General features: G+C 40.5%; 1 protein-coding gene across 1 annotated transcript in view; it reads left to right on the forward strand.

The window, feature by feature from the left end:
* Positions 1-25,459, forward strand: part of wdr18 (WD repeat domain 18) — a 197,747-nt gene that overhangs the window by 117,555 nt on the left and 54,733 nt on the right. The window contains exons 6-7 of the mRNA XM_080213058.1: positions 7,600-7,664; positions 13,016-13,140. Coding sequence (XP_080069184.1) covers positions 7,600-7,664; positions 13,016-13,140 — 190 coding nt within the window. The remainder of the gene's footprint in view (positions 1-7,599; positions 7,665-13,015; positions 13,141-25,459) is intronic.

The following is a 25,459-nucleotide window of genomic DNA, read 5'->3' on the forward strand; positions in this document are numbered from 1 at the left end:
AGACCTCAGTACATTTAAATCTAGTCCTAAATGTCATTTAAAAACATCTAGTATGTTGTGTCATTCTTGCATTTGATATTATCATTGCATTCAGGAAAACGAAGAGCAAGTTGGAAGACTGCATAAAATATTTCACCAGTCTTTTGCTTCTGTTCCCACTTTACTTTCTTTTCCCTCATACCCTCCTCTCGGCCACCACCAAGCACAGGTACCATTTATTGTGGCTCACCGTTGAAACTCAACTTTATTGGGGAAAGTTATAAAGAAACTGTTTACATTTTGCATAATTTTGACACAGTGAATTGCTCTGTAAGCTAGTTTCTGTAGATTTCAGCTGTGTACTCATCTGAGCAATGTTTATTATTTATTGCTTTTTTTCCCCACACGTTCTTTACTCTAAATTAGAATTGGCCAATGTTGGTGAAGAGTGAAGGCAAGAGCACTAATGGGCAGTATATGTGTGCTGCTTTCTGTCATCTCTAGATTGCATTATTCAACATTCTTTCTGTTTTTAGGCTTTCTGAGCATAGATATTCAGCCTTCGTGATCTTCTGTCACACCTAGATACATCTGAATATTGGGATGTCAATCACAAAATTACGCAGAGGCACTCGCTGCATCTGATTATGATACATTTTATAATTGGGCAGAGTTTGATGTTTCATGTAAATAGATAGTTTCTCCAGTGACTGAGAAAATTAAAACTTGTGAAACAGTCCCTTGTAAAAACCAGTGTCTTGCTTGAGTGGTCCTTCCTTTTCAAGGCAAAATGCTGCAATAGTATTTATGTATAATAGGAGCAAGCTGCATGCCACAGTTCATTCTTTTGAGGGTGGTGTAGTTCTATAGTGATTCTGAGATTCTATGGTTCTTAATTTCCTGTCTGCTAACCAATTCTCAATCCGTGCCAATACAATAGGGTGACACAGTGGTTAGCACTGCTGCCTCACAGCACCAGGGACCCACGGTTCAATTCCAATCTTTGGTGACTGTCTGTCTAGAGTTTGCATGTTCTCCCTGTGCCTGTGTGGGTTTCCTCCAGGTGCTCCAGTTTCCTCCCACACTCCAAAGAGTTAGGTTGATTGCCATGCTAAATTATCCCTTCATGTCAGGAAGATTAGCAGGGTAAATACATGGGGTTACAGGGATAGGGCCTGGGTGGGATTGTTGTTGGTGCAGGCTCAATGGGCCAAGAGGCCTCCTTTTGTACTGTAAGTATTCTATGATTCTATTATCCCTAGACTAGTAATCCAGAGACAACTCTAGGGACCCAGGTTGAAATCCCACCATGGAAGATGGTGAAATAAAAATCTGGAATTAAAAGTCTTAGTGATGACTTATGAAACCACTGTCAATTGTTGAAAAAACGCACCTGGTTCATTAATGTCCTTTAGGGAAATAAATCTGTCATCCTTACCTGATCTGGCCTACATGTGACCTCCAGATTCACAACAATGTGGTTGACTCTTAAATGCCCTCTGAAGGGCCTGCAAGGGCAATTAGTGATGGACAATAAATGCTGACCCAGCTGGTGACGCCCACATCCTGTGAATGAATTTTTAGAAAGTTGTTTAACAAATTGTATTTTAATTTTAATATTCTTAATAAACAGTTGATCAACTTATCTAGGAATTCTACTTGAAGGAACAATCTTCAAATGCTCACATGACCTTGGTAGTGGTATAAGTTTGCAGGTGTGTAAGTTCCATCCTATCAGGCCCATTATTAAAAATATTTGAAGGCCATATTAAATTAAAAGATTTTGAAGCTTTGTACAAATTTGATTTCAGGGCTTTTGTTAAAATAAAAGGAAATGGAAATTACAGAGTACACTGGTTGTAAGGTTTTAGCAACATTTTATTGCATACACTTGACGATCATTGAGCAGAAAGCAGTTATTTAATGCAATCTAAACTACTGTTTATGGACCACCCTGCTAGAAGCAATAGAGTTGATATAGCAGAGATCCAAGTATGGTAAGACTTAGGAACCAAAACTGCTGCTGCAAAAATCACGTGAGCATTTGAAAATTGTTCCTTCAAGTAGGATTCTCAGACTATAGGAGATAATACTTCATTGTTATTTATATCTATATAAGGATTGCTTTAAGATCCAAAATATTAATAAGTCAATGTTGTATAGTTCTAGTGTTAGAAACTCTGATAACTTTATTCCCCAATACCCCCTCCTCTTCTTCTGAAGGTACCTGTTATTGCCTGGGTGCAGTTTTATTCTTAGCTTCCCATTCCAAGTTACGAGTAGTCATTGTTTCATGTATAAGCTTAAGTAATGAATAATAGTAGAATACATAGAAACATCATGTTGCTCTCTTTTTGTCCTTGCCCAACATCAATACAATAATTTGTGGCTAGAATCATTGGATGATAACTGCTGCTTTTATTTGCGCTATCTTAGCTTGGGAACACTGCAAATAATTCCCCCATCCCAACTGAAATTAGCTAATTCGATCGTGGAACATTTCTATTTGAAAAGAAAAATAATTAGGCTAAGGGATGTTTGTACATAATGGTGGTGGAAAAGGACAGGCAAAAAATATTATACCATAGGAAGAAAGGCCACACTACAGCTTCCTCCTGTGACCGGTAAAGCAGGAGCTTAAAGTTTGAAGACAGATCCTTTTCAATATTGTGAATGTAAGATTTGATGGGGTGCTTGAATGATTAACTTATTTACCGTAGAAAATCCAGTTTCTAGGTTTCTTTTATCTGGCTCCCTTCTACATTCCAAAGAGAGAAGATTAGGTTGATTGGCCACGCTAAGTTGCACTTTACTGTTGGGGGAATCAGCAAGGTAAATACATAGAATTGTGGGGATAGGGCCTGTGGGATTGTTGTTGGTGCTGCCTTGATGGCCGAATGGCCGCCTCCTGCACTGTAGGGATTCTATAATTCTAATTGCATTTGTTCTCAGGAATGCAGTATAAGAACATAAGCAAATAGGAGCAGGAGTAGGCCATCTAGCCCTTCGAGCCTGCCCCGCCATTCAATAAGATCATGGCTGATCTGTCATGGCTCAGTTCCACATTCCCGCCCTGTCCCCATAACCCTTAATCCCCTGTCTTATCAAAACCCATCAACCCGCGTCTTAAAACTATTTAGCGAGGTAGCCTCCACCACTTCAACGGGCAGAGAATTCCAGAGATTCACCACCCTTTGAGTGAAGAAGTTCCTCCTCAACTCCGTTCTAAACTGCCCCCCCTTTATCTTGAGGCTGTGCCCCCTAGTCCTACTGTCCTTTCTGAGCGGGAAGAGTCTCTCCACCTCTATCTATCCATCCCATTCATCATCTTATACGTCTCAATGAGATCTCCCCTCATTCTTCTAAACTCTAACAAGTACAAGCCTAGTTTATTCAGCCTCTCCTCATAGCTCAACCCCCTCAACTCCGGCATCAGCCTAGTAAACCTCCTCTGCACTCCCTCCAAGGCCAAAATATCCTTGAGTAAGTACGGCGTCCAAAACTGCACACAGTACTCCAGCTGCGGCCTCACCAATGCCCTATACAGCCGCAGCAAGACCTCCCTACCTTTATATTCAATCCCCCTCGCTATGAAGGCCAGCATCCCATTCGCCTTCCTGACCACCTGCTGCACCTGCAAGCTGGGTTTTTGCGACTCATGCACAAGGACCCCGAGGTCCCTCTGCACCGTCGCTTGCTGCAGTTTTTCGCCACGTAAGTGATAATCCTTCCTACCATTATTCCTACCAAAGTGGACCACCTCGCACTTGCCAACATTAAATTCCATTTGCCATTTCCTGGCCCATTCGCCCAGCCTATCTAGATCCTTCTGCAGACTCTCCACACTCTCCGCACAATTTGCCTTTCCTCCAATCTTGGTGTCATCAGCAAATTTCGACACCCTGCACTCGGTTCCCTCCTCCAGATCATCTATATAAATGGTAAATAGCTGAGGCCCCAGCACCGACCCCTGGGGCACTCCACTAGTCACCAACCGCCAATCCGAATAGCACCCATTGACCCCCACTCTCTGCCTCCTATTTGACAACCAATCCTCTATCCACGCTAACACCCTACCCCCAAGTCCCTGTCCCCTGACCTTCTGCAATAACCTCTTGTGAGGTACCTTGTCAAACGCCTTCTGAAAATCCAGAAAGACCACATCCACCGGCTCTCCTCTATCCACCGCCCTAGACACATCCTCATAGAACTCCAGTAAATTTGTCAGACACGACTTCCCTTTAACGAAACCGTGCTGCGTCCGCTCTATCAAGCAATTCCTCTCGAGATGCCTCGCTATTAGGTAATTCAACCAGGGTTGTTTGGCAGCTCTCCTTATTGAGTATGGATCGAGGGAAATAACACTGGGTGGAATTAATCAGAAATTATGGGGTTATTGAAATTAATTGAGTGTAAATTCAAATAGAACAGGAGGGTAATTTGGAGCTTTGACCCTGTTGGAGTAGGCCGATTTGAGACTTGAATCCACATACTTCAAGCTTGCTGGTGGTTTCCCTCCTGAAGCGTGACTGCAGTGCCTTGCAGAGAAATATTGATGTCATGCTCGATAAACCTACAGTATTCAACCTCTGGCATCAGTGGAATAGCAAAAGGAAAAATGGCAATTCAATGACAAAGGTTTAATGCTTAAATATTGAGCTGAGGTAAGTATATATAGCAGTCCGTGATTATAAATGGCAGCACAAGAGCCCATTTTTAAAACCTAGGTCGAGGGTCAAGGTAGCTGGTGCAAGACACCATCCTAGTAAATCATTTAGTTGTCTCTTATCTTGCTGTTTGAAAAACTTTCAATTGTAGGAGAAAGAGTAGACTGAAGGAGATGGTAAGTTTTATATTCTTTGAGCCCGAGGAAAGAATTGGTTAGAGCACTGAACGATATAGTAATGTTGATTTCAATGTTATGAGATGCAAGGAGGAGGCTGTGTGTGTGACAGACTGTTTATGGTTAAGAGACGAGGAAAGTTACAAGAAACACTAAAGAATCGTAGAAGAGATACACTGCAGAAGACAGTCATTCAACCATGTCAACTCTCTGCAAGAAACCAGTCCCATTTCCCAGCCCTTTTTCCTCTGCTTTGCAATTTCTATTCTCTTCAGGTGTTAATGTAATTCCCTTTTGATTGAATCTGCCTCCATCATCCTCTTCTAGCTCCCAACCATTTATTGCACAACAAAGATTTTCCTTGAGACTGTTTTTTTGGTACTTTGCCAATCACCTCAAATATAATTAAATTTGATTTCCTCTCAATTTCATTCTGGATGCAGACCATGGACAATTTTCTGCATGAGAGCTTATGGATGGATAATTGGGATCTGAGTGTGCCGATAGAATGCTGGGCCCGGGGCGGTGTGCCGGGAGAGCGCGGGGCCCGGGGCGGTGTGCCGGGAGAGCGCGGGGCCCGGGGCGGTGTGCCGGGAGAGCGCGGGGCCCGGGGCGGTGTGCCAGCAAGTGTTAATGTGACATAACCACCTTGATGATGAATTACAACTATTCCCTTATTCTATTCTCTATTCTAAAACAACCACCGTGAAGGATTAACCAAAGAGCTGAGAAGGCAAATACATGATAGTCAGATGAATGGGGCCTGTTAAATGCATAGGATGACAGATGATCAAATTGATCAAGAGATCAAAGTTGGATACATTGAAATGCTAAAGTAAAGATGGAATGGTGCAAGACGGATTAAAGAAGATTAAAACAAAACAGACTGATTGTTTTATATTTTGCTCAGACAGGGGCTGCTGTGCTCAGCGCTGAGCTGGCTCCCATTCTGATCAGTGTTGTATTTTGGCTGTAACTTTGAAGTCAGAAAGTTTAACTATTCATTGTTGCCAGAGTGTAGGGATTGTGCTTTGTGATGATTAGTTTTTGATCTCTGCAGCCTATTTAGCTCTGTCATTTACTCCCCCAAAACTAGTAGGTGCCTACACCAACTGTAGAACTAATAGTGAAATGCTAGGGGATTAATGCTGTGGGTGCCAATCTTCATTGCTATCACAAGTATTTCAATAAGTTGTAATTACAAATGTGTGAAATTTTTGTACTCGATCTTGTTTGAACTGTGAAAATTCGACTGAAGATTCTGCCTTTCAAAGTTGAGCTCTGTGTGAAAGGAACATTTAAAGCTGGAGTTGAACTCCTGGAGGGTACAGATCTGTTACTGGTGATGGCAGTGCTATTTTCGAACAATATGGAATGAATTAAAGTATCTTGGATCATTAAGCTGTTTTTGGTTTCAGTGATTTTTCCCTGGAGTACGATAATCCTCGTGACAGCACTGATATAGTGTGACTGGAACTAGCAGTTCCCCAGAATTAATTGATGGACACTGAGCATATGGGGACACAAAAGCAAACAGATCCTGCAAGTGCAATGTGTTGATCAGCCTTTGAAATAGTGGGATGAGGAGAAAAAACCTGGAAATGGAGACTGGGGAAAGCAGGTTATGATGAGGATTTAAAGATTCTACCGGTGAATATAGATAAGCTGGGAGAATGGGCCAAAATTTGGCAGATGGAATTTCATGTGGATAAGTGAGAGGTCATCCATTTTAGTTAAAAAAAATAGGCAAATTATTATCTAAATGAAAAGCAGATTCAAGAGGGATCTAGGTGACTTTGTTCACGAATCATAGAAAGTTGGTATGCAGATGCAACATGCAATAAAAAAAGGCAAATGGGAATATAAAAGTAGAGAAGTGTTGTTGCAATTGTATAAGGTGTTGGTGAGACCACATCTGAAGTATTATGTCCAGTTTTATTCTGCTTATGTAAGGAAAGATGTGGTGGCATTGGAGGCAGTTCAGAGGAGGGTTCACCAGATTGATTCCGGGGATGAAAGGCTTGGCGTATGAGGAGAAATTAAACAGTTTGAGCTTTTACTTGTTGGAGGTTGGAAGGATGAGAGGGGATCTGGTCAAGGTGTATCAAATTCTAAAAGGGATTGATAGAGTAAATGTAAATAAATGTCCCCTTATGGGGTAAACTCAAATAAAAGGTCACAGGTATAGATTGAGAGGTGGCAGGTTTGAGGATGAGGAGGAAATCGAATCATAGAAACCCTACAGTGCAGAAGAAGGCCATTTGGTCCATCGAGTCTGCACCGATAACAATCCCATCCCAGGACCTTTTCCCACAATCCCACATATTTATCTTGCTAATCCCTCTGACCTACACATTCCAGAATAACTGATTGAACATTGCACTCAACACAATGCATCCTTGCTCCAGTTATCCTAATCTTTGGCATCTGGTGTAAAAGGTGTGTTCTCCTAATTGTGGGCATGCAGCTTTCCCCTTCTCTTCATGCCACGACAGGGAAAATGGATTGGTTGCAGGCCTCATCGGTATTCCTCTTAATGGTCTTGGGAGTGTTGGGGGGGTGGGATGGTGGTAGGGGTTGAAGTTGATCAAGTGTGTGAGACTGTTTGGGATTATTTGCATTCCCCTGTATTTAGATTGATGATCATCACAGCAGTTGTGAAATTGTGAATGCTTTTTTTAAACCAGAATTAGTTTAATTTCTGTTTTATGCAATAACTTAAATATTTGGCTAATGCCTGGACTGATACACTAACAATGAATTGTGCTCGTTTTCAGCCTGATCAAAGAGAGAAGAGCTTTCAGACGGACAAAGGTGGCAGTCAGATTTTCAAGGGACATCGGTAAAACAATGTTTATTAATTGTTTATCACCAGATCCCATAATTTGATTTATTATTGCCACAAGTATTGGTATACAGTGAAAAGCGTTGTTTCTTGCACACTACACAGACAGCTTTGTTCATAGATTACATAGGGGAGAAGGAAAGGCGAAGGTGCAGAATGTAGTGTTACAGTCACAGATGGGGTGTAGAGAAAGATCAACTTAATGTAAGAGGTAGGTCCAATCAAAAGTCTGATAGTAGCAGGGAAGTAGTTGTTCTTGAGTCGGATGGTAGGCAATCTCAGACTTTTGTGTCTTTTTCCCAGTGGAAGAGAGAATGCCTGGGATGCTTAGGGTCTTTGATTATACTGGCTGCGTTGGTGAGGCAGTGGGAAGTGTAGACAGAGTCAATGGATGGGAGGCTGGTTTGCATGATGGACTGGGCTACATTCACAACCCTTTGTAGTTCCTTGCGGTCTTGGTCAGAACAGGAGCATATCCAGCTGTGATACATCCGGAGAGGATGTTTAATGGTAGATGGTATATAATACATTGCTTAAGTAAATGTTGCAATTGTGTAATTTTTAGTAATTACTGGCTGTGGAGATTTTCTTTGAAATAAGTTTGAAGTTTATTTATTATTGTTACAAGTAGGCTTACACTAACACTGCAATGAAGTTACTGTGAAAAGTGGAGATTGTAGACACTTTCACTTGGAACAAATTGGATTGAATGTCCAAATCCATTCTCCCGCTACCTTTCGAATCATCCCTCCGTACTCCCAGGCAAATAATTTTTGGCCATATAAATTTTCTCCTCTATCTGGTCATTGCAACATTGAATTTATTACTGATACTGCTAAAAGTGGAAGAAGGTCCCTTTTTACTGTCAAACCAGCATGCCTTATAATGTTTTCATATAGAAACTATTCAATTCCTCTTTAATCGCAGTGCATCAAGCTCCAGGTCACTCCTTTTCCTCTTTAGTCTTGGGAGAAAAATGCTATGAATTTTTTGGAAAATAAAAACACTTCAGAATACTGATAACCACTCTTTACTATCATCAGAGATACATAAATAGTTAGGAATGTGTTGCAATGATATGTTGGAATGAGCAAAAACGAAACTGAAAATCCCTATGCTTTTCAACTGTATTTCTCTTGACAGAGTATGATTTCACTTTCCTGCACTGACCACTAAAACATGAATGGTACAAGTTATTTATTTCAATAGAACATCAAATGGAAATGTAGGGAGGGAAAAAGTTAGTTCATCCATTATTGGATTGAAAATTCTACTTGAATTCCGACATGTCCTAATAACCAGATTCCACTATTTTCTTAAAAAGAACAAAGCTTGGTGTAAAAATTATAAATTGTTGTTTACCCATTGTTGCATTTTGAAGCGTGGAAATTGGAATCACGGTATGGGTGTTATCCATTTTTCTACACTTACTTACGGGATAGCCTACAGCAAAGGTACCTTTGACAAGTTGACTTTTTTATTTTCAACTTGAGTTTGCAAACTTGCCGAGGTATTAAGAAAATACATTTGCTGCCTTACAACCTACAGAATGTTCTGGAAAGTGGCCTTTATAAAGCGTTTTCACATCTGGAAATAAACTGCATGTCCAACAAATTGTTGCCCGGAACCACCTCCAGCTGGGAAGTGATACAAAACTCTGAAAATGTATCTACTTCAATCATCGTTAGGAGGCGTGACTAAATGTCTAGTCTCCCATCTCTACTCCTCTGGTTGCCCTCTGATGCCTTGCTTTATTACATTACTAATGCTGATCATGAATCTTCACTATAGTGACAATACATTCTACATTTAACAAGTTCCTCTGGAGTACAGAACAGCATTTGATATGAAGCAGCATTAGCTTGCATAGTTTTGTTATTCTTTTGTTCGCTGCTGCATCACCCAATTCTGTCTCTAACTGAATACACTGATCCTCGCTTTGGTGCAGTTCATAGATGCCAGGGTCCGACCCAAATGTGTCTTGTACCATTCTTCTTCATGTGTGGTGCAGTACTCCCAAATTTGCTTTTAAATTGTGAATCAAAGCAGTGAAAAAAGAGAAGTTCAGGCATAGGGTGCTGTCCTGTTTTGAGTTGCACATAAAACATTGAGTGCAACAGTAATTACATTGTGCGTGATGATGCAGTAGTGTGTTTACTGCCTATTAACACTAGTGGCAACTAGGGAGATCCAGAGAAAAGGGATCTTTTCTCAGTGCAGGTTTTATGGCGCAAGAGGTAAAGTTTGAATTTACATGTCAACTGATCATATCCCCTCAGATTTATTGAATTATTTTGAAGTGCTACAAAACATTCCATTAGGGAAACACCATGCTTTTTGCATTCAGTAATAGATGATTGACGGTAATCAGTTTTTGATGTTAATTGAGGAGGATTGTTGACTATAACATCGAGTGAACTTGTTAGTTCTTTTTAATTGTTGCCATGTAACATCCACCAGAAACATCAGAGAAAGAAGACAGGTTTAATATCTCGTGAAGGACAGAATCTCTGGCATTTCTACACGAGCGTATCACCCAAAACTATGCTGAAATTCTGAAATGGGGCTCTAACCCAAAACTTCCTGATTCAGGATTGATGCAAACAACTGAGCCAGACTGGCACTTGTAATGTTAATGTAAAAATACAAATACAAGAGCAGGAGTAGACCTTTTGGCTCCTTGAGCTTGTTCTTCCATTCAATAAAATCACAGTTAAGCTGATTGTCCTTAACTTCATTTTCCTGTTTGCCAAACCCCCCAAAACCTTAACTCCCTTCCACTCAAAAATCTGTATAACTCAGCCTTGAATGTAGTCAGTGGTCTAGCCTGCATGCTCTTTGAGGATGAGAATTCAAAGACTGACAGCTGAGAAGAAATTCACCCTTGTCTCCATCTTGAATGGGAGACCTGTTCTTTTGAAACTCTGTACCCTAGTTTGGGATTTCCCCATGAGGGAAAACATCCTCTCGGCATCTACCTGTCAAGTTCTCTCAGACTCTGACAAGTTTCAATCAGATCACCTCTTAATCTTCTAAACTTATTTAATTGAGATCAGCTTGTTAACCTTTTCTCGTAAAGTGCAGTAGCTTCATTGCATTCAGGAGGCCAGCATCTTTAATCAACCCTCTGGTATCTGACCCAAATGCACTGTCCCAAGTTATGACTCTGACCTTTAAATAGGACTTCAGGTGCAATTGCATGTTACTTGCTCATTATCTACACCACTGTGCAGCAATGTCATACATAACACATCAGTCTTGTAGTTCTTCCCATTAACTGTCACTGCTAAAATGCTACAGGCTTGCCAAGTGAAATGCTAATATATATTCTAGCCTGTTTTGGTGTAAAATTATTTTTTCAAAAGGGCATTGAGCATTGGGATGAGGAGCAATTTCTTTCAGCTGTAGGGAATGGAATTCATTGCCACAGAAGGCTGTGTGTGGGGGGTGGGGGGGGGGTGTCATTGAGTGTATTTAAGACAGAGATAGGTTCTTGATTAGTAAGGGCATCAAAATTTACGGGCATAAGGCAGAAGAGTGGGATTGAGAGGTTTATCGGCAATTATTGAATGGCGGAGCAGACTCGATATGCCAAATGGCATAATTCTTCTCCTATATCCTGTGGTCTTATGGTTGAACATGCTAACTTTGAATCAGGTAAAATTGACTTTCTAAAGATGCAGCAGTTAAAATAGGATCCAAATTTCTACATCTCCTCCAGTAACCAGGACCTCCAACTCACTTGAAAATCTCTCTCTCCATAGGCACTTTCTTTGCCCCTTCCTCTTTGACCTTGCTGCCCCTTCCTCTTTGACCTTGCTGCCACTCCCGCCACTTAGATGATGGAATCTTAATCTGGACAAATGCACGATGATGCGTTTTTGGGGGATCAAATTTAGGTGTGAATTATACTGCAAATGGCAGAAGCCTTAGGGACATTAACACACAGAGGGATCTGGGTGTGCAGGTCTACAGTCCCCTAAAAGTGGCAACACAAGTGAAAGCGTAAGGCATGCTTGCCTTATCAGCCAGGCCATTGAGTACAAAAGTTGGGAAATTGTGTTGCAGCTATATAAAATCTTGGTTAGGCTGCATTTGGAATATTGCAGTTCTGGTTGCCACACTATCAGAAGGACGTGGAAGCTTTGGAGAGGTTATAAAGAAAGCTTGCCAGGATGTTGCCTTGACTCGAGCTTGTTGACTATGAGGGGAGGTTGAATAAACTAGGACTGTTTTTTTACCAGAAAGACAGAGGCTGATGGGAGCCTGATAGAGGTCGACAGAATTATTAGACAGGGTGGATAGTCAGCAGCTTTTTCCAATAGTGGAAGTGTCAATTACAAGGGAGCACAGGCTCAAGGTGAGGGGGAAAAGTTTAAGAGGGATGTACAGGGAAAATGTTTCATACAAAAAGTGGTGGGTGCCTGGAACATGCTACCAGAGGAGATTGTGGAAGCAGGCACATCAGTAACATTTAAGAGGCATCTGCATAGGCACATGAATGGCGGGGGGGGAAATAGAGGGATATGGGCCAAGTAAGGGCAGAAGTTTTTTCAGTTTAGTTAGGGCATCACGATTGGCAAAGGCTTGGAGGGCCAAAGGGTCTATTCCTGTGCTGCATTTCTCTCTTCTCTACTCCCCCTTTTCTCCTGTTTGCATTCCACTTCTCTCTGTCCCCTCTACCATTGGTTAGCACCATTACTTCACAGCTCTAGGGACCTGGATTCGATTCTGGCCTTGGGTGTGCAGTTTGCACATTCTTTCCATGTCTGCGTGGGTTTCCTCCAGGTGCTCTGGCTTCCTTCTACGTCCAATGATGTGCAGGGTAGGTTGGTAGGCCATGCTAAATTGCCCCTTAGTGTTTCAAGATGTATAGGTTAGGGGAATCAGTGGAGTAAATATGAGAGGTTATGGGAATTGGGCCTGGGTAAGATGCTTTGTTGGTGCAGACTCAGTGGGCCGAATGGTCTCCTTGTACGCTGCAGGGATTCTATGATTCTAGCTCAGGAACAGGTTTTCAGTTTGCCACTTGCATGGGAAACTGGCTGTATTCATGTTTCCTTCCCATTCAGATCAGTTCATGTGGTTTCTGTATTTGGTGGTCAAAATGTAGCACCACGCCTACCTTGGGATAATGGGTTACAAATTTACTTCCGTGTTTATTCCTTACCCTCTGTCTCCTCTACACCTGCACCCGTCCCCCCTTACGTGCCTCCTTATGTTTCAAGGGCAGGAGAGGAAGGAAAATAGTGATAGGAGAGGTGGTGGGGGTGGGGGGGGGGTGGAATTATTCGAATTCTGTATTTACTCGCTGTTGAATTTAAATTGGGAACTTTGTTTTTTTTTAGAAATCAGGTGACTTGTTTGTCGGTCTCCATGGATGGCACTTTGCTCATTTCAGGGTCACACGATGAGACAGTGAGACTGTGGGACGTTCAAAGCAAGCAGTGCCTGCGAACAATTAATCATAAAGGTAAGGCTAGAATGTCTGTTACATACAGGTGCTTGGGGACGTTTGAGAGCTTCAGATACACTTACCGTGTGGCATTATTTATGCATTTTTGCAGGGGAGCTTGTTCCAACACGCTATTTGTGTAATTCCATTGTCTCACTTCTGTTGAGTAGAATCTTAACTGTCGCCAAACGAATAAATCTGGGCCAAATATGAAATGCTCCCTGTTATTCTTGCTTCTAATGTTCAGTTCATTTCATCAAATCTCATGCCTTATTTCGGATAAACAGGGCAGCACTAATCGTTTATGTGTGAACCAATTGTTACATAATCCCAGATGACATATCCTGCGTTTTTAACTGCCATTCAGCTGCAGAATAAATGTCTAATGGTTTGGATCATGCTGAGTTGTTGCACTTTTGTGTGTACTCTCTGGAAATGGAATTGGCTAAATGTGTTAGTAAACTAGTTGAACACCAGGGGAGCACAGGCTTCCACGACCAAAGTTTTGAAGGAAGGAAAAAAAATATCAGTCGTGGTTCTTAATCCTGATCATCATGCAGTGATTGCTGCACAGAAGTGTGTTCATGATTAAAATTGTGCTCTTCTGGTAACTTCAACCCACCACTTTTTGTGTGAAAACCTTCTCACTCCATTGAGCATTCTTTAATGCGTCTTTAATGACGTGGTGTGGCATAATTCTGTACCATTAATTTCAAATAATTAGCATGGAGGCAACTCTTAGCGCTCCTTTAACTGGTGCCACTAACCCTACATGGAGATGTTATTCTCTGATGTGACGTGTCATCATTACTTCCCTCAATGGTTTCACAAATGAAAGCCAGGAATGTCCAAATGCATTTTTGTGTCATAAAGCTTTGTGACCATGTGTAGGCAGGGAAACAGACAGAGAATATTTCAGGTGTCATGTTAAAAACAGAATTCCTTCAGAGGAATAAACAATGGATGCTGCCTGCTCCTCTTTATGTTGGATTCTTGTTTTTAGTTCTTGTCTCTGCTACTTGGTGATGACTTGTTATTTCTCACTCCTTACATCTCTACTGGATTATTTTAACTTTGACACAGGTTACAGAAAGCATCCTCAATGTGGTATCCCTTTTACACCAGTGGGATGATGGCATTTTCCAAACTATCATTTGTGAAATTGAGAAGGACAAATCAACCCATGAGTGAAGTACAATTCTGACATCGAAGGACACAATTGGAGAATGCTATAGTTTGACAGCTAGTTTTGACAAGCCGTGTAGGCATAAGTCAGAGAGATGCGGTGCATTGGTTCAGCTAATTTAGTTGATCTCAGTTACGGCACTGGCATTCTCTTGAGAACAAATGAGAGAATAAACAGACAGTTACTGTTCCTGATTAGAATCAAGTGGCCTCTTGCTGTAATGTGTCTCCATATTAACGTTGAATCAGGGTTGGGTTGGACTTGGCTAGTTGTTTACAGTTAATAGCTGCCAGATACTTTCTTGGCTTTTGGGGGACGAATGGTACTTGAAGAACGCGGCTGAAGCACACAACCCATAGCCTGTCAGAGTCAGCACCTTCATGAGAGAGGGAGGAAACTGACAAGCTGTAAAACAGCTTGTACTTTTTCTAACTCCCCTTTTGTTACCAAGGGTATTGTTTTATGTAGATTACTGTGCAGTATTTTGATCACAGTATTTTTGTCTTAAAAGGTGTGATATAAAATTAAATTTTGACAAAATGATTAGCTTCCAGCTGACAGTTCTTTCCTCATCACAAATAGCTCCATTGGCTTCTTAACTGATAAAATGGGGAAATGTAATTTCGGCAATAGCAGTGGGAAGGTCTGGAGCGATGTAATTTGTGGAATGTATTAAACTAATCAGTAATCTGATGGCTGAATGATTAAATATGCCCCTTCAAGGGACTCTTGTTTTCAAGGGATGATTTTGTTCAATTATTTGATATTTAACAAAGCTTATGAGATTGTATTTTACAGCTGATTGCTCTTCCTAAGATTTGACTTTTTACAAAGCAACCTTAAGGACCTATAATCATTTAGTGTTGAGTACTAAATTGAGATTTTTATCCTAATTCAAATTTTCATGCTGTCAGTTAAGTTTGTTCACATATACATTGGGAATACATCAGGAATGTAAATTTTTAAAAACTTCTTTGGGTATCGAAAGCAATGCATCTGATTTGTTTTGTGTGGTTGGTCTGTTTTGATGCATTGTGCACCTATACCTGAATGCATTGTGCAAGAAGATTTAAGTGTACAGGAGTAATAACCCAGGTTAAATGGAGTCTACGAAATAGCTAAAAGTGGTAGATGTGACACCAACAGTCAGGAAAGGCTACGTTGCATAGCTGGCCCTCTTGTTCCCAATTGGATATTATTGTAGAGGAGACTCACTTACAGACAGGGCATGCCACTGAGTAACAAGTCATCCTGAGGAGGTTGAATTTGTTAAGCAAGGGACAGACTTTGGCAGGGGAGGCAAAAAGAAAGGTTGAGACTTTTGAAAGGATGGATAAGCAGTGTACTTTTTATGTTTTTTTATTGGGAAGAGAGAGCAGCTCTGCACATGTTGGCTTAACCATTTTCTAAATTCTCTCAAGTCGTCTTTACTGATCCTGTCTTCCTTAACTCTGATGTTCGACTACCATTATTCACCTGAGATTTCATTTCTATTTTGTTTTCCCTGATAATCTGAAGCGCTCTCACAGCTCCATGGCTGCTTGCTTCCAATACTTCATGGAAACAAATTCTGTTGTGATAATTTTGAAGTGTAAATGAGCTTGGCATGGAATTGTATCATTCGGATCAGGAAAGTCCCAGGTTCCATCCAAGGTCACTGCTCATTTAGCTCATTGAGGTAGTGATGATGGTGCTTTAGTTGCCTAGGCATCCCTAGTTCAATGAACTGCTGGGGAGGGCGGAGGTATTCAGTAACATTTTTGTTTCTGACCACTATAATGTAACCTCTTTTGGAAGTGACTCTGTGTGGGCAGTGCCTGAGAGTTGGTTCAAGCTAGACTTCAATGTTGTGCGTAGTTGAATAACCTAAATATTCTCTGTCTAGTCACTTGGGTAAGGAATCAGTACCTGATAAATATCCATGAAATAAATCCCATTCAGAATCAGAAATTCAACAAGGGATAGAGAGAATACAGCATGGAATCCATTTCCAGAGTGCACAGTTCTATCTCTGCAGATTTTAACAATCAAATGTTGCAGTTTTTGCAGAAATAAATTATTTTATCTGTTTTCTTATTTTTGCACTTTTGAAATGAATTGACTTTATTAGTGATGTTATTGTAAGCTCCTCATCATCACCAATAAATTTATGGAGCAATGCACATTTGCTATAATACATTGTGTCTTCAACATATATTTTTAATGAGGAAAATCTATTTTGGCTCAATAAAGTTTGCAAATGGACTAAAACATTACTAAGCTGGGAAGCAATTGTGAGGAGCCCAGAGGGAAGCTGCAGAGCTGAGTGTCACTAAACACTGCCTTGTATTCAGGGCTGCATAGAACACCTATTGGAGAAAGAAATGGGGGGTAATTTTACCCTCCAAAAATGAGTGCCTTTGGTTCATTTAGGAAGTTAAAATGGAAAAAAAATCTAAAGCAAGATCCCAATCCACCTCAAACCCAGCCATTCAAACAGAGGAAGGACAAGAGGCAGGTGACCATTTCAGGTGAAGTGGTGGGTCAATTATTGAAACCTTTTAAGGAGGCTGCATGCCTTTGCCTTAAGAGCATTTCAATTCATAAGTTCACGTCTGGGAAATCCAGCTGTCAAGAGCAGGTGAAACAAGCATTTTCCTCCTGTCCCAACTGTATAACCATGTAAAACCTTGGTGTTGTGATCGAGGGCATTACAGTCAGAGGAATCTATACTGTTTTCTGTGGCTATGATTGGGAGTTGCAATGATTGTGTTGCCTGGGTCAAAGGCATCTCTTTCTCTAAAGCACTTGGGACTGGAAAGGGGAGGATTTAGTTGTCCTGGTCCATGTAGAAACCAACAATATAGGTAGATCTGGAAATGATGTCCTTTGAGAAGTTAGGGCCCAAATGAAAAAGCAAAATCCTGAAAATACTAACAGGAAAATGCTGCAAAAAACTCAGCACATCTGGCCGCATCTGTGAAGAGGAAAACAGTGTTAATGCTTTGAACCTGTCTGGCTCTACAGAGTTGAAGAGAGTTTGCAATGTGGTGGGTTTGATACTGTTGAAGAGTGAGTGGGGCAGGTCGAGCAAAATACAAAGTTAGGGATCGGTGGGAGCTCAGGAGAGATTTGTTAAAGATGTTATGGACATGAGAAAAGAGGAGTGGTAACGATAGAACACCTTCACTCCGTCCGCAAGCCTGACCCAGCTCTCCTGTCGCTTGCCATTTCAATTTACTGTCTTGCTGTCATGCCCACCTTTTTGTCCTTGAGCTGCTACAACATTCCAGTGAAGCCCAAAGCAAATTGTAGGAATAGCTCTTCATCTTCTGATTAGGCACTTTACAGCCTCTGAACTTGATTTAACTTCAGATCATGAACTCTGTCTTCCATTTTGATGTATTATTTTCCCAACCCCCCCAGCCTATAACTTATCCTTATTATTTGCTTTCAAAGAGTGCTGACTCTTGTTCTGTTATGAACATTGTCATGAAACTATCAGGGAAATCCAAGAAGTTGATATACTTTCTGGTTATGTTCTGGTCATACTAACTTAAACTGTGGGAATATGTAAGTAAGGTAATTAAGGCAAGAACAGAGTGACTGTAAATCTAACCAGTATTAGATAGTGTTAGTGTCATATGTTAATGAGCCTTACAACACTGTAAACAGGTGTTTACTTAAAGCAATTTAGTGATGGATATAGAACATGAATAGGTTGTCAAGAACTCAAAGGAAGAACTGCAAGGAGAGATGTCACAGGGAAGGTGGATGAAGGGAATTTACTTTAAACTCAAAGCTAAAATAGAGGGATGAAGGTATTTAAATCTGGGAGAGTGCAATTCTGAAGAAAGTAAGTCAGATAAGGGAGAGATCAAATGGGAAAAACATATTTAAGGAGATACTGAAACCTGTGCAGGAGAACTTTTTAATAAGCTATCAGTCAACAACTGAAATCGCTGTTATACTCCCAGCAGTAGTGTGTGAAAGCCTGATTTGAACAGAAAGCTGCTGTTCTACCTCAGAAGCAACCCCAAGAGAAATTAAAGCACAATGTAATAAAAGTTATTGGATTTTTATAGACATATTTTTGTTTGACCAAGAAAGCAAGGGTTGGTTATAAGGAGGAGGCAGGAAAGAGGCGTCAAGCCAAAATCAGATCAGCCATGATTTTATTGAATGGTGAAGCAGGCTCCAGGGCTGAATAGCCTACTCTTTCTATTTCTTATAGATTTTCAAAAGCGCTTGTGAAAATGCCATATGAGGTTATTACTCGAAATTAAGACTCATGGGACTGGGGTAATATATTTGTATGGATTGGGGATTTGTTATTTTACCGATTAAGAGAATAGAAATGTGGGACCATTTTTGGGTTCTCAGATTTGAGCTAGTGAGTTACCACAAGGATCAGTACTTACACTTGAGTTGTCTCCTGTCAGTGTTAAAGTCTTACAAGAGGAGACTGAGTGTAATGTATCCAGTTGCAGATGATACAACATTAGATGACAAAGTAAACAGAATGGCGCGAAGAGAGTGCAGAGGGATACAATTGGACGAAGAGGATAGGACATGGCTGATTAGACACAATCAGGCAAAGTGTGTAATTATGCATTTTGGTAGGAAAAATGAAGAAGCAGAATATTTCTGAAATGGTGAGACACCAGGAAATGTTGACATTTAGTGGAATGCGAGTGACCTTGTACATGAATCACAGAAAGTTAACATGCGGGACCATCAAGTAATTGGGACAGCGAAATAGTTTTGTTTCTGCACGTAGATTATTCACTTATGCTTGGACAAACAGCCCAACTTTGAAGTTATGAAATGTAACTTTATATATATTCCAGACTAGATGAGAAACTTACGTGATTATCTGTAGTTATCTGTGTACGCTATATTGCAAAGATCACACTATTAGCAAATGCTGGTTAAAATATTTAGTTTAGAAATGCCAGAGAGATTACATAAAATCTTGGTTAACCTCTACTCACCAAATCTTGATAGATACTGCCTCTGAACTCTCATAACCTCTGCTTTCTCATAGCTCAGCATGTCTTCCATTCTAAAGTCTGGGGTTAACAATTCTTTTGTGTTTTGTGACCATGTTTATTGAATCGTACTGGCTACAGACAAGATTTCCCTGACAAATCAGTAAACATTAGCAAGATTTTCTCGGAGGGTCACCCAAACTACAATTTCCATTTAATTGAAGCCAAATAAACTAATGTTGCTGTGTGGAAATATTATGGTGACATTCTGATAATTGCAGAAAGTTCTGAAGTCCTGCCACAGAACAGGTCTGATCCATGCATTGATCCCACCATTAATTTCCATCACCCTTCACTCTGCATTAACAGCAAAAAATCTCTGATCATAAACTAGTTCATTTCAGAAACCCCAGTCACATAAGGTGACCTTGTAACGTGCTCCATTAATCCCTCCATTTATGACCTGGTTATATAACAATGGCTTCAAGAAGCATTATTATTGTAGTTGCAAATAAACTGAGGCTAAATTGCTTTGATGCCTTCAAAGCATGAATTACAATTGTAAAATCTTAACACTGCATTTAATTTATGGCTTATTATCTTTATATAAAACAAAATCCAAAGATCCAGTGTTTGGAGAGTAATTATTTTCATTGTAGTATTCTCAAGTAACTGATGCTCTGCAGAATATGAACCCATTTGTAACATATTTTGGTTAAGACTAGGATGTTTTTATTTTCCTATTCAAACTGACTCTTGAAGTAAAACTGTTTTATCTGTAGCTTGAATTATGCAATTAAACAAAAAAATGTCCCAGATGTATTCTTATTTAGGTGGGATGGCATATGGTATATTTTTCTTTCCTTTTTTGTGGTCTAATTTCACACACTAGATATTCTGCGCTACCTGCCACAAGCAGCAGCTACTCATTGTCATGTCTAGACAGTGAGGATTGGCAATCTCAAAACACATATTTCACAGCAGTAGTTTTTGAATGGGAGTAGCTACTCTGGCTTGCTCATCTTTTCCCTGTCACTCTTGTCCAAATGTACTGAAGTTAATTGCAGCTATTGCTCCAACTGAGATCAGTCATTTCAGCAGAAATATAACTCTGCTTTGTTGTTGCAGAGAGCTATTTTGGTGTGTGGTGCTGTGTTTATCATACATGGGTTAAACATAGAACATTACAGCGCAGAACAGGCCCTTCGGCCCACGATGTTGCACCGACCAGTTACAAAACAATGACCCACTAACCTAAACCAATCCCTTTTCATCCATAAACCTATCCACGGATCTCTTAAACGCCCCCAAACTAGGCGCATTTACAACTGCAGCAGGCAGGGCATTCCAATCCCTCACCACCCTCTGGGTAAAGAACCTACCCCTGACATCCGTCCTATACCTACCCCCCCTTAATTTAAAGCCATGCCCCCTCGTGCTAGATTTCTCCATCAGAGGAAAAAGGCTATCACTATCCACCCTATCTAAACCTCTAATCATCTTATATGTTTCAATAAGATCCCCTCTTAGCCGCCTTCTTTCCAGCGAAAACAACCCCAAATCCCTCAGCCTCTCCTCATAGGACCTCCCCTCCATACCAGGCAACATCCTGGTAAACCTCCTCTGCACCCTCTCCAAAGCCTCCACATCCTTCCTGTAATGTGGGGACCAGAACTGCACACAGTACTCCAAGTGCGGCCGCACCAGAGTTGTGTACGGTTGCAACATAACGCTGCGACTCCTAAATTCAATCCCCCTACCAATAAACGCCAAGACACCGTATGCCTTCTTAACAACCTTATCTACTTGATTCCCAACTTTCAGGAATCTATGTACACATACACCTAGATCCCTCTGCTCATCCACACTATTCAAAGTCCTCCCGTTAGTCCTATACTCGACACATCTGTTATTCCTACCAAAGTGAATTACCTCACACTTCTCCGGCTAAGTTCAGTTTTTATAAAATACATGGTCTTCAATGAATTACCATGCAAATCCAATCCCCATATTAAATGTAGGATTGATGAACCTATTAGCAAAATAATTGATTTGAAGATGCTCCAGGAACTGGATCAGATAATCAAGACTAACACATCAATGTGATACTGTGGGAGTGCTGCGTTATTGGAAGTGCAGTCTTTTGGGTGAGATGTTAAATCCAAGTTGTGCCATTCCTTTCACTTGAAAGATCCCATGGCACTATTTGTGGAAGATATTGGGAGTTTTTCTGTTTATCTTTTATTTATCCTGAAATAATGAATGGGCAGCACAGTGGCTAGCACTGCTGCCTCACAGCATCAGGGACCCAGCTTTGATTCTGGCCTCGGGTCACTCTGTGTGGAGTTTGCATGTTCTGTGCCTGCTGGGTTTCCCCTGGATGCTCCGGCTTCCTCCCACAGTCCAAAGATATGCAGGTTAGATTGATTGGCCATTCTAAATTGCCCCTTAGTGTCACGGGGATCTAGTAAGGGAAATACATGAGGTTGTGGGGATAGGGCCTGGGTGGGATTGCTGTCGGTGCTGGCTGAATGGCCTACTTCTGCACTGTAGGATTCTATGAACAATACAAAAAAATCAGAACAACTTGGCATTTATCTCATTGCCATTGAAGGGCCTTACAAACTGGTTGCCACATTTGCCTTCAAAACAAGTCTGACTACACAAAAAAATTCTAATTGACTTCTTAACATTTGGGATGTCATCAGGATATGAAAAGGAATTGTATAAAATGCAGGACTTGCCCACTTTGATTCCTTCCTTTTCTATGTAATCCGCAATATGCTCTGATCAGTGGTCGTAATGGACGTATGAGTTTTTCTTTTGTCTAATTAGTGGGTGAGGTGAGATAAAACAGGTAAGTTCTCTTGTGGTAACAATTCTTGATATGTAAATAGTCTATCGTAATAGGTGCCTGAAGTCACAATTACATTAATAACAGATGCCATGGAATAACTTAAATTAATCTGGTTTCTAAACTCTGCAAGAATATAAAGAGTAATTATTCAATAACTTTGCAATGGTGTAAACAAAAGGAAAAAAGAGACCAAAAGAAAATTTGCCAGAGTGGTAGCTGCAGATCTGGAATGTCTTGCAAATCAATCTTCAGGGTCTTCACCAAATGCCACTAAAAACCTAGAGAGACCCAAATTGAAAATGTTGACTGTTCCAGTAGTGGTCTAATGTTTTAATTAAAATTCATTCAACGCTTTTATGTTGTTTCTGTTCTGACGCCGCAGTTCATCCATCAATGTCAGAATCTTTTGTTCTTTCAACGTTCTATGTCAATCTTTACTGACCTTAGAGGCCTTAAGCCTGGGCGGGTGGCTCCACTGCCCTACTTCTGCATTCACTTTGAAGCATGGCGTTCATGTTAATGTGATCCTTTTTGTTCATAAAAGGCAGATTTGTCTCCAGATACGATTGATTAGTCCCATCATGAAGATTGAAAAATGCAACTCTAAAGTGGCTTCTGGTAGTCAACCAGCTGCACTTCAAGGTTTATATATTTCAATAGAATTTCTTCTAAGAGAACAGTAACAATGAGAATGGCTATTTCATACGTCTAGCACTTATCATGTTCATTTATCTCTGCTTGTATTCTACAGATGTACCATTCCCATAATTTTTCATCCCTACATCTTCTGCCTTTGCTGTTGCACCTTCAATACCAACTGGGAGATATGCTGCTTGTGACTTGGAACAATTAACTATCCAAAGTGAAAAAAATACTTTCCGATTCAGTACTTAGTCGGTCAGAATCAAATAGGGTGCTTAGACACTGCATTTTAAACACATTAGCTTGATTTATTATATGAGATTTAGATTAGAATGAGCCTGTTGAAACTGGTTTTCTACTTGGGGAACAATATTCATTTTGTGACCGTAATTTAGAAAGGATTAAAGAAAATGTGTTTCCTTGCTGGTTCTGGGAAATATTTTTACTCTGTTCACTCATTTGTCCTTGTATCACACTCATACTACTGTCCTTAGTGAACCTGCCGAGTTAACCCGATGACATTAGCAGCAGTTTTCCTTGTGAACTTATGACAGAGGGTTTACCCACGTTTGTTGTACATACTCCGAGTTAATCTCCTTCATTTGAACCTTAATTTCCTTCCTTCCCAGTTTTCTCTCCACCTTTCCAGTAGGTTCTATTTCCCACCAGGGTGCAGTTCCTGGGGCCCAGTATCAGTTGCTGATACGTTATTCAAGAGACAGCTCTTCAGATGTGAGCTTGTGCAGTGATTGTTGGCAAGCTATTTAACTGAATGAATCATCCAAGGAGGAACCTGCGTTAGTGTAATTCATTTTAAATAACCTTTGGGGTTCCTCATTCTAATTTTCACATTAATTGTAGCAGCTTAAGTATAAATTATTTGTGACAGTTATGCAATGCCCATTTTTTTTGTTAATGTCCTATTCATCAAAATGAGGGATGTGAGTACTGGGAATAAAACATTTCCCCATTTCAAGCATCCTGTATATTCATTGAGCTTCACAGGACAGGTGCAATTTGATTGTAGTAAAGCTCCCTTTCCAATGTCGCACAAAAAACACTTGTTTCCTGTTCATCATAGACCCAATACATGATAAAGCTCAGTCTATATTACCTTTGCAACCTGCCTGAGACTAACTCTGGACAAACATCCCTACTGAGCCAGTGTAGCATTTTCTTCACTTCCCACACCAGCCATCCTGTGATGTAAGTGAGGTTGCAGTTGATGCAAAATCATGATTAACTTTATGCTGTGGGGTCTGTGCATGCTGTATCGTCCCTTTCTACGTCCCTTTCTATGTTACATTAATACAAATAAAACTGAAGGACAGGCAATGTTGTGATTTCACAGGAATCTCACTCGTTGGACCTACGTACCAGTATAAGACATTTCTCACTTACTAAAATGTTGAAACCAAAAGTGTAAGAGTTGAAAGGGAAGAACATTATCTACATTCCCCCAAGAGATTGGGGAGACTGAAAACAGAAAGTTTACCATTTCAGACTCTGAGAAATATATAATGGTTCAGTAAATTGATGGGGTACCAGAACTCTACTTTTAAGATATTTAATCTTTAGAATTAAAGTTGCATTCTCTTTATCAGCTCCTAATCAGCCTCCAAGTACAGAAGTAAAGGTCATCATCTAAACCAAGGGACAGTTAAGCTGATTTTATTTTTCACTAAAGCCGTTAGATGTCTCAGCCCTAGAGAATCCAACAAGTTTATCTTCATTGTTACTGCTAGCATAAGGCCAAGGGTCAGGAGCCAGAGGCATTAGCTTAATATAAAGACAAGTCGAGCTTGGCCCTTAAAGTAGTGGTCTGTGTTGTGCCATGCGAGTAAATGTGATTATCAGACCCATCAGTAAGACCAGATGCTTCTAGCTATGCTGCAATGGCAATCTTTACCCTACTTAGGTCCACAGATTTGTTGCTTGACTTCTAGACAAGATTTTCCTGAAGCTTTCCATGTGGTTATTTTGAGCTCCAGCTTCCACAAACTATAACCCATCCAAACTCTACTGGCTATATTCTATCCCACACTAAGCCTTAGGATCCTTCAGGGGCTCCTTATACCCTGGTATATTGGATTTTTTGACCTCATTCCTATCTATAAATTCCTTCATAAAATCAGCTCATCTTACCTCTGCAATCAAGGACATTTTAAAAATGCATAAAGAAAAGAAGATAACCAAAGAGTAAGGCAAATGAGAAAAACCTATGTGTTTAGGTGGAGGGCATTGGCATGGCTTTTAAAGAATACTTTGCGTTCATTTTCACAAAGGGGAGAGACATTACAGGCATTGCCATCAGGAGGAGTGCAAATATTAAATGAACTTATCTCTCAGAGGGGTTTAATATTTTGAAAGTGGATAAACCCCTACATACTGTTATGGGAAGCAAGAAAAGAAATAGTGAAGGCTCCAGCCATTATTTTCCAATCCTCTCTGACGATAATGTGATGCCAGAGGACTAGAGGATGGTAAATGTTATACCATGGTTTAAAAAGGCAAAAAAAGGGAAGTAATTACTGAATAATTACAGGCCAGTCAGCCGAACTTGGGTGGTGGGAAAATTATTGGAAAATATTCTGAGGGACAGGATAAATCTTTGTTTAGAAAGATAGATTAATTGAAGATGGAAAGGATTTGTTAAGGGAGGGTTATCTGTAATTAATATCA

This window comes from Carcharhinus amblyrhynchos, chromosome 26 (assembly GCF_965287045.1).
Source record: "Carcharhinus amblyrhynchos chromosome 26, sCarAmb.v2.hapA, whole genome shotgun sequence".
Lineage (NCBI taxonomy): Eukaryota > Metazoa > Chordata > Chondrichthyes > Carcharhiniformes > Carcharhinidae > Carcharhinus > Carcharhinus amblyrhynchos.